The 10,297-nt window shown below is 52.1% G+C and overlaps 2 protein-coding genes across 2 annotated transcripts; one reads left to right on the top strand and one right to left on the bottom strand.

Moving 5' to 3' along the window:
* Positions 1-363: 363 nt before the first annotated feature.
* CCOS01_11062 (major facilitator superfamily transporter) lies at positions 364-2,237 on the bottom strand (the record flags this gene model as incomplete). Its single annotated transcript, XM_060459215.1, has 5 exons — positions 364-617; positions 682-923; positions 978-1,410; positions 1,472-1,952; positions 2,088-2,237. The coding sequence occupies 5 exons, from the start codon at positions 2,235-2,237 to the stop codon at positions 364-366; spliced, it is 1,560 nt and encodes a 519-aa protein (XP_060309947.1).
* Positions 2,238-8,061: 5,824 nt separating this feature from the next.
* CCOS01_11061 (uncharacterized protein) lies at positions 8,062-10,126 on the top strand (the record flags this gene model as incomplete). The annotated part of the gene is made up of 6 exons (XM_060459214.1): positions 8,062-8,399; positions 8,531-8,689; positions 8,763-8,912; positions 8,974-9,085; positions 9,147-9,358; positions 9,625-10,126. The coding sequence occupies 6 exons, from the start codon at positions 8,062-8,064 to the stop codon at positions 10,124-10,126; spliced, it is 1,473 nt and encodes a 490-aa protein (XP_060309946.1).
* Between the last annotated feature and the right edge of the window lie 171 nt (positions 10,127-10,297).

Here is a 10,297-nt window from a genome sequence, read left to right as displayed (position 1 = left end):
AATACCTCGACTATCAATAACACGTCCAGCCGCACAATAACGTTCTTTCGCAAAACGAGTCGTGCCTCTTGTGTGTACTGTTCGAGATTCTCTCTGAAATCGCAATAATGAGTGTTGAAACCGAGGAATTCGTCGAGACTAGGTGTCAAGTCCCTCAACCCCTCGATGCGGCGTTCTTTTGCAAGATGCGAATGGGGTTCCAGAATTAGAGGAATCCTTTCCCTCTTCACTCCTCCCAGTATCGCTGTTACGAGGACATACCCAATAGACAGGTAAAGTCGAGGTAATTCAAATGCCAGGAGGCTATGTTTTTCTCGACGCGACACTGCCAGCCAGACGTGAAAATCAAATCTTCTAGCCAGTCTAGGAACTTCTCTTTCCATATGGCTCAAAGGGAAACAGGGCGGATACGCCGGCCATGACTCCGAATAGTGCCGCGCAGACATACAAAGGAACCGACGTGGCGGTGTTGCCGCTACTCGCCACGAAAGCAGACACGATACCCATGAGACGGTTGAAGGCGACTGCGATACCGTTACCCGTGGCGCGATGGGCTGAGGGGAAAACCTCGACGGTGTACGCGTAGAGTGTACCGTAGTAGATATTGATTGCACAGGCTAAATCCGAATGTTAGCTGGAAATGCTTTCAAGTTTGAGAAGGCTTGGAATCGAATTACTCACCAATCGCGCAACTGAGACCGATGTTCTGGTCAGCGGTCGACACTGCTGTGTAACCGAAGAAGAACGCCATTGAGAGCAAAGCGCCGATGGCCATTGTGTACTTGCGGCCGATGCGAGGAAGATTGGCAAGGTAACCAGCGATGATCGGACCGGGAATGCCAGAAATATTGGTCAACGTGTAGTTTCGCCACGTCTCGAATGGTGTCTCGGTGCTGTCCGGCACTCTCGAGGCAAGATATGATCTATCACTCTCGGTCAATCTCTATCGCATTCTTCAAAGTCTCTTGCGAACTTACGGCAGGAAGACGTAAAACAGGGGATAAGCCAGACCGATCAGCGTCCATGACAGCCAAACCAATACAGTGCTAAGCGTCATTCTTTTGGTGTAAAAGAGACCCTTGACGTGAGCGCCCAACTCGCGAAGCACAAACTTGAAGTTGTTTCTGCTCTGGCCGGCGTTCTTGATCTGGCCGCACGCCGTCAACTTCTCCAGCGTGAGCGAACAGGGTCGGTTGTACTTTTGCGCCATCTTTTGATAGTTGCGCACCAGGTCTTCATCGCGGCCGACGCTGAGGAGGTACTTTGGCGTCTCCTGCAGGCGCATGACGGTCACTCGCGCAACAGACGCGACGAAGACGAAGGCACCCGAAGTGAAGGAGACGTAGCGCCAGCCGGGATTGTTGGACCAGTTGCAGTCCATACCCTCGGTGCAATTCCATCGCTCCTGGGCTAGGAAGCAGTCAGCATCTTACTGATCAGTTGCAAAGCCGATAAACCCATCGCATCTTACTCAAGAATCCCCAAGCAATGAAGCCCACCAAAGCCTGTCCGAAACCCCACCACAATGCAAGCGCCGTGACTGTCCACTGCTTATTACTCGGCAGGAATTCGAGAAAGACCGTCGGATCGAGCACCAGGTTACCACCAGCTCCGAACGCCGATAGCGCGGTGAAGAAGCCCCACGATTCGATATTGGGGCTCGCACCCGAGACGATTGTCGCGAGCGACGTGATGAGCAGCGTAACGTTGAACGCGATCCTCCGTCCAATGATATCCGCGCCGAAGCCCCAGAAAATCGCTCCGATAAGCAGGCCCACGTAGAGCGAGACGGTGCCGGCGTTCGAGTAGGTGGACGGCTTGCCGAGTTCGAGCATCGCACCGGCGTTGGTGACGGACTGGACCAAGGCGATGAGCGAGTCGACGGCGTAGCCGAAGCCATTGAGGACGAAGAGCTTCCAGTGGAAGTTTGTCCAGCCAATTTCATCGTTTGCCTGGTTTGGTTAGTTTCTATAGTTAAGCGGTTTGGCAGCATTGAGAACTGTGTTGGCAGCGGACGTGTCTGGGTGAGAGACTCGTGAGCCCAGACTCTGGAAGCTTTTGGTTTTTTTTTTTTGGTTGGTTCATACGTCATTGACGAGGTGCATTTTCATTGCGAGCACGGGGTCCTCGCCCTCATTTTCCAGAATGTCTTTTGCCGAGCTGACGGAGGTGTCTTCGATGTCAGAGGCCGGGGCCCCGGAGTCGACCGTCTTCTTCTGCGTCGCCGGATCGAACATCTTTGCGTCCGGTTCGTGATGCATCATGAAGTTGGATGCTCGGTGGTTCAGAGGGAGAGGGATGAGGCGAGGACGGGGAGAAGCGGAGCGACAGAATGAGTGAGGGAACTAGGCGTAATGAAAGCAGGAAAATGAAAAAAAGGCAAAATTCAGACGAGTTAAAAAAGGTCCAAGTTGTCTTTACTGCGGGGTGATTTTGTGAGAGAGGAACGAGCCTCAACCAATGTTACACGACCAAGGGAAATTGGCATAGGGCGAAAGTGTTCCACTATTGTACTTTTGATTTTGAGATCATGTCGTTGAAGCTATCCTGTTCGTCGTCGGCCGGCCCGCTTCCTATCTTATTCGCTTGGCCCATCTCATAGCGCGATTAAGCTGCATGCTAGAGATGGCATGGTTCTCTTGCGGTTACCATGCTCAAACGCGGCGGGTATTTCCCCGAGTACAGCAGAAAGCAAGACACCGACACACAGAGAGCTTAGAAGACAGTGGAGACCTGAGCGAGCTATCTGATCCACCATAGGTTAGACGGCGTAAAGCCGGGGGCTTCTCCGCCTTCGAAGACGAACTTAACGAGGTTACGAGACTCTAGCAAACGATATGAACGATGTCTTATTGGACACAGCACTTGTCGAAGCATCGCTGACACCACTCTTGATGAAACGTTTCCGTTAGTGGTGCTTTGGCGGGAGAGCCATTCGCCAATGACGTGCACGAACATCACCCCACGTGCGAGGCGAAATTGGAGCTCCCGTCGAGGTTGGGAGCGGATCAGCGGGTAGGACACTTTGGCGAAGACACAGGCACACAGGAGAGCACCGCGTTGGCCGCCGCCATCCGCGGCATCCTTGCGGGTCGGGATGAGCCTGTCTTCGATAAGAGAGAGGAGGTTCGCGGGCCGCCCAGGTACCGAGTGTAAACTGTCATCTTCGATGCTTAAAGGTAGGTGAAGTCATGTGACTTCTCCTGTTATTCACGTACTTGAGGGGAAATCAAGTATCGGGGAAGATTAGTGAGCTCAAGCTCAAGATAGGCCGTCTCTTTGCCCCCTCCCCGTTCCGTCCCCATAATTCCCTTGCTCCATCCTCGGCCGTTCCCCACCCGGTCCCTTCCGGGCTTCTCCGGGTTATTCCGGGGCTTATCACCCGGAGGAGCGGTCCGCTTCCGTCATTCCAGCATAAAAGTCGCTGGTGTAAGACGGATCAATCCGGTAGGTGGTTTTGCAAGTGATGCCCCCCCTGCTGTTGATTTGCCTCTCAGTGCTGTTCGGCAGTTGTTAACCTTTGCTGAGATAAAGAGATTGACGCAAGCCCGAGATAACAACCCATGTTCGAGATATCTGTCGACAACGAGCTGAAGATATGTGTTGATGGAATCGTGGTGTATGATGAAGTTCGTTATTTCGCATGGTATGGCGAATGCTAGGCTAAGATATCTTTCTCAACGTGGTCAGCTTCGCCCATTACACGAGTTGCCTGCCTTGGGTATAGCAAGCAGAAACTACAACGAGGATCCTGACGATATATACCAAGGGTGGATCGCCATCTGAGTCTGGTACTCCAACAGAGATCAGCCCAACGACAGGAATATTTAAATGACTTTCCGAGCCAGTGGGAGATGAAACTTAAAGGTCAAATAGTTCCTTGTTGGCATCCGAGTATATATCCCACCCCACGCATCGGCCACCTAACGTGATGAAAAGAGCCATTTCCTGGAATCTAGAGTCCCTGTCGGAACCCATGTCATAGAGATAACGACTGCGTCATACGATCATGAGGGCGATGATGAATCAATTTATTCATGCCACTTACTACACGTAAAAGGTAAAGTACGTGAAGGAGAGTTATTTTGAGCCCTCACGCGACTCCCCATAGCATTGCTGACATATTGCCCATGAGTGACCCTTACGGCTACTTCGCTTGGGGATCGAACTGGACTTCTAGCCCTACTGTTTTCGATGTTTCATCGCTGATCAAGAACTACAACGCGTGGAGCATACGGGAACTCACGTGGAAATGCAGATGAGCTCCACCAACACAGGACCACGTTACCGCAATATTGACCAAATCGACTTACAAACCACTTTCGCAAAGCGGTGCATGAAGAGCCTCAATGGGATGTTTTCGAGAACATAGAAGCAGACAAGTTTGAATATCCGTTGCCCGGCAACGCTCATGGTCCACCTTCTTCCTGGGTCGTATCGAACATGCATGTGGAAAAAGCAAGTTTGTAGTGTGAACAACAACAAGCTGCTGGAGCTGTCGCGACTGGCAAGTAACATTTATCGCGTCATCGGCCCGAGAATCTGTCTTGCCTTACGATAGAAATGTTGAGGATTTTTATTACTTTCACGGATATGCTCAGAAGATCGCCGGACCGAGCATTTGGAACGCACTCCCATACGGATAGAGGACGTATTTGACTCATCGCCGAATACAATGCTTGCCCAGATTGCTGGTCAGTGGCAGTCGCGCGGGCGCTACCTTAGTGAACAATACTTAGGGACCAGCGCGACGGCACACAGACGCGGAATTGAACGTACACAACGGGAAGTTCCCAATTCCCGAGGCGGCGACTTGGCGATGCTGTACCCAAAGGGGTTCTTGGAACATAAGCAAGATCAAATACAGAAGCTATCCTCTGGCATCCCGTACAGCAAAGTTTGAGGTTTCAAAAGGCAAGTAGGGGTATGTTGTGAGTAGTGTAAAACCTTGCGCTTACAGCTTCATTTTTCTTCCAAGGGACCTTTTTGCTAGTCGCTATCGGTAGTAAACTCCCGTTCGCAAGTAAGGTTTGTGATACATGCGACTAAGGGGTCCCGCTTTCTCACCGAGGTTTCTCCCCATCGCCAAAGTTTGGCCTATCCTTAAAGTGAAACCTTTGGGTCCTTCTTCGGAGCTAGATCCTATGGAAAGTATTGTGTTCTCGTCAACTCTTCAGGCTTCAATTCCTTCACTAATAGGATTCACGACTTCCTTTTGCGGGGCCTTTGCGGGTTCAACCAAACTGAACCAGACACAAACGGCAGACAATTCCCGGTGGGCGCGACACTTGACTGTCCACGGGTGTAGCCGGGGCTCGGAGGCGCAGGCACGAGATTGGGGGCACAAAGAACGACCTTCGGGCGCTGTGATTCCCGAAAATTGTGGCTGAGAACAATACCTACTACGCTTCGATCTGACATTAGGCCACCTCCAATGGAGATATGTGTATCCGTATTGCACGAAAAGCCTGGTGCGATTTTATCGACGGTTGCAATGAAGACGCGATGCCGAGAAGAGCCGTGTGGATGAGCAGGACCGAAAGGATAGACACCTCGAGTAAGGGTAAGCACCTGCGCCGCTGCACGGCAGGCAACGAGTGTCGATCATTGAACGAGCCTACGCGGGGGCCAGGGACTTTTTCAAAGGGGCCAAAAGGATGAATTCAGACATGATCAACCAATTTAGGCTCTATTCAACAGTCCCAAAAACGAGCACAGAGCCTGCAGGGAAGATCACGACCAGCATGGACAGCATTGGGCAGCCTGCTGTCAGGCTGACATTGCGCTCACTGGGCTCACTGCACGTAATTTTGCGAAACGCAGATCATCCCGTCTCGCCCGTCCGTCCGTCTAGTCACGAGGGCATGAGACATCACTCGAATAGTGTTCTGTCTGACAGACAGACGCGCTGCGAGTTTGCGGCAACCCACAGGAGCTGGAAGCGATGCTACCACAGCCCTGATTACATCGACTTTTTGGCCCATTTGTGTTCCCAACGCGGTCTAGGTTGAATGCTCTTTTAGAGAACTTTGGTGACTGATCAGTGTATGAATGCTCGTGCGCACCCAGCTCTCCATCGCCCCATCGCCGGGGACTGGCGGCGTGCGGAGCTCTCAAGACGGACGGAGCTTCGACCCAAGTGCCCCGACAGAAATCCAATCTGTCAATAACCCTGCCATCGATGGGCTGGGCAGCAAGCTGACTGGGATTTCGTCGGCCAGCTTGGCAGCTTTGTTAGACTGTTGTGGATATACCTAGACGGTGGACATTATCTGCCAAGTTCTGGACCGATTCTGCCATCCGATGGTGCGGACTGCATCGAGAGCAAAACGCTAGGACTCGATGAAGACCTGAGCCCGATTTTTGGGTTCGAGACGGGTTCGACAAGCGGCCAAGCGCCTATGCCAACCTCCCGAAGTCGGGCTTTAGACTGAACTCAAAGAGACGCCGAGGAGAGGAATGGCGGTTAATTACGAGGTTAGTATCCTTGCCCTCACCGATCAGAAAGAGAGAGGCAGGGACGCCGTTGTGCGCCGTTGGGCAGACGTATTTTGATCACGGTTCGCGTGAAGGTTCACAAATCAAAGTCCCCTGAATCGGCAAATCGAAGAGTCTCTCACAAGACCCTAGAAAGTCTCACGCAGAGGGCGAGACGTTTGCTTTCTTCGTGCCGTCCTGTCCGCCACCCGAGACTCGAGAGAGGGCGAGAAAAGTCTTCATTTCGACATCCGGTTCCCCGTTACGAAAGCGAATCACCAACGGCGCTTGGCTACATGGGTATCCCCATGCATCTCCATGCGGGGAAATTGGAACCATCGACCTGTTTAGTAGCTTAGGGCCCCGACAACCCGAGCAAAAGGGCAGCAGAAGCGGTGCAGAAAGTGTGCCAGTGTGCCAGTATCCCAGGAGCTGAGCAGCTCATCGTCACAATGGCGCACACCAAGTTCTTCGTACTAGCCATGAGCAGTTACCGACAGACAGACAGACAAGCGTGACAGGGCCCCTTGGTCTTGACTGTCACGACGAGTGGTCTGTCTTGTCGTCCGTTCGTTCCATGTTTACCCTTGCAAAAGCAATGCTGGCGACCCTTTACCGTTCCCCCGGGCCATCGCGCGAATCACACCTCGTGGACCGCAGTCTCGGATCATCATCAATGATCTTTTTGCTAAAGTTTAGCTGCATGCAAACTCGGCAACCATTGTGTCTTTCCTCAAAATACCCAACTCTCCCACCCCCTTCTCCTACGGCTTTCTTTCCTCCATTTTGTCCCTTTTGCGCTTCCTTCTCCTCCTTCGGCCTCTTCTGGGCCTCTCTAGTGCAGACATATCTAGCGCACCTCGTCTCTGGCCTCCTCCTGTGCCTCCCTTGCGTCCCTCCCGCGCCTTTCCCAGATCGAATGAATTCGAACCCCGCGCGGTAATCCAACAGAAGCTAGAATAAAGACGGCTTGGCATTGGGCTGGGGTGGGTGGTAGTAGCTGACTCAGAATCCACGTCCTACCTACTTTCGCGAATCCCACTCCGTCCTCCCTTTTCCAATCCATTCCTCGGCGGCTCTTCTTTCAGCGACGGCCTTTCTGTGGTCGTTCCTTGCTCCGCCCCCGTCCTCCTCTTTAAACATCTGGCTGTGCTCTTTCAGGCCTTGTCAAGTTCGTCCCATCTGCGTTTCTCTTTTCCCCACACTTTGGACGTCAAAACGTTTCCTAAAAAAGAGCAACCACTATCAGAATCCATCCCTTATTCAGCACACTGGGGATCCCGAGACCTTGGTACCATCGGCCGCTTTCAGTCAAGGGGCAACTGCGCAGTTCGGATATCATCAAAGAGAGAGTCCATCAAGATCACATCGAGATACGGATATAGCAACCTGCAAAAGAGAAGAAAGGCCAGAACAACAGGAAACTCACTCGAGGAAGAAAAAGAGGCGTTGCGACAAGACGTACAAGAACACAACAATGTCAGCACCAGCATAACGGCCCTCGTTGCCGCCGCGCCCCAGCAGCCAGCCATCAACTTTACACTGGAACCCCGAACCCGACGACAAAACATCACCAACACAGAAATGTCGGCAGATGTGACCTTTGACATCGTCACGGCCAGCATCTGCGCCCTCCTCATCATCGTCCGCTGCGGCTACCGCATCCTCCTACGATGTAAAGTCCACGATACCTGCCACCGGATGTGGCACGTCGACGACGCCTACATGGCCTTTGCGCTCCTCCCGCTCATCGGCCGCACGACTTGCATCTCGCTCTCCTTCTACCTCAACCCGACGCACACATATGATGCCGCCACCGAAGAGGCGGCCGCGGCGCGGAATCTCAGTGTTGAGAAATTGGCAGAGTATTACGTCATCTCACACAAGCTGCTTATACCGGCTCGCATATTCTATGCATTATTGTATGTCGCTTACACCTACTTGCCTGAGTCTATTCCGCCTCACACTCACTGTTGTGAGGGTGGCGGACTGCAATTCAAGGCGGTGTGTCTAATATTCGTTCACTGCTGACCTATGCCGTGTTCTTGTATAGCTTGTGGTCGTTGAAGCTCTGCCTGCTCAACTTTTACTCGCGCTTCGTGGACATTTTTGGATGGGGCAAAGCTGTCACGAATGCTCTTTGGTGGTTTATTGTTATTACGTTTTTTGTTATCTTGATACCCACTCTTGCGGAATGCCGGCCACTTTACTTGTAAGTTGTTGCCTACCTTTGTTAATCCGGCAAACGAAAGAGACGTCAAATGGTCTGACATTGTCATCAATAGCATGTGGTCCCCTGATCCTACTGGCGCAAATACCTGCCATCGCGCCCTCGGAAACCTCATCACAATGGCCGTCTTCAACATCGTTACCGATATTGCGCTTATCATCTTCCCGTTTCCTATCTTTCGTCATGTTAAACTCGACAGCAAAGTGTTCGTACCCACCCATTGAATCCCTCATTGCTTGATTTCCTGAGGACTCACCCCCCTGTAGTAAGGTGCAGCTCGTGCTCTTATTCAGCATCGCTGGCGTTGTTGTCGTCATCACCATCATGCGACTACCCATGATACTGAACCAGGCAGTATCACAAAGATCTCGTTCCATGGTAGGTTTTCGGCCAGTGTATGTGATGCCGTAACGATCGGTCACTAACGAGTTCTGTCCAGTGGGCATCCATAGAGATACTTTGCGCCTGTATCGTCGCAAATACAGCATTCTTTTACGCTCTATTGAAAGACTACCAGCGAGGCCACGACTCTCGCGGGGGCAACTCGAGCTACGTGCAGCAGCCCGATTATTACATGCAGGCGATTCCTTCGCCAGAGTTGCGGAGGGGATCCTCGGCGCGCTCTGATGGTTTAGAAGTGCCGGACCACTGGTCAAGGGAGAGCAGATCAAGTAGATCTAGTAACATTCCTATCATAGCATGAATGACGAGATGATGGCGCCCGTATTGCACGTGTCTACCATCCACGCGATGTCTCTAGGTTGCGACAAGGGACTCTAATCTTTCTGCTAGCCTTGGAAGACATGTGAATGTTTGATGATCCAATGAGGACTAGTGCTGACTCTGATGTATTGACGTAAGGGGTAAATCAGCCAACTTGGAATGTCACTGCAACAAACTACCATCTTCATTACCAGCTTCATCATCGAATCTCCACATAATCAGGCTCTACCCCCCAAGCAACTGCCCTCATCAATCCGCTCCTTTAATCACGATATATCGAGACCAGACAGGATGACTGACACCTCTACGCTCTCAAACCTCGCATCCTATACCTTCGGCGGGCTCTGCATCCTCTCCGCCCTCCCATTCGTCGGCATCCCGTTTCCCAACCGCCGCGCGGCAGACTACTACGCCGGTAAGAGCGAGTGGATGTCGCAAATCTTTCGCCGGCGTCTTACCCCCGGACAGGCCGGATACTTTGGCGCAGCGTTACGCATCGCAGTTGGCGCCGCCGTCATAGTTCCCGAGACGAGGGAACCTGCGCTGCTCTTCAATGGGGCTGTAGTCACTTACGGGACCTTCAGGGCCTATGTAGATGGGCGACCTATGCTCCCGCAGTGGGGAATGTTAGCAGTGATTGCGGTTTGTCTTGGTCTTGGACGTTTATCGCAAGCTGCTGTGGTTGAAAAGCCGTAGCTCGCGAAAGAAGGGGGGCTTTCAAGTTGTAATAAGCTTGGTGTGAATTCTAGAATGGTCAAGGATGCACTGCTGTGTCATACGGTAGACGAGTTCCATGACGATCATGTCCATCAATATCGCATTACAAAACTGAAGATTCTGATATTGAAGTTTTCCAGACACAGAGCA

Source organism: Colletotrichum costaricense (genome assembly GCF_030867565.1).
Source record: "Colletotrichum costaricense strain IMI 309622 chromosome Unknown Scaffold_12.1, whole genome shotgun sequence".
Classification (NCBI taxonomy): domain Eukaryota; kingdom Fungi; phylum Ascomycota; class Sordariomycetes; order Glomerellales; family Glomerellaceae; genus Colletotrichum; species Colletotrichum costaricense.
The sequence above is the reverse complement of the archived record's forward strand: the minus strand, read 5'-3'. Positions and strand labels throughout refer to the sequence as shown.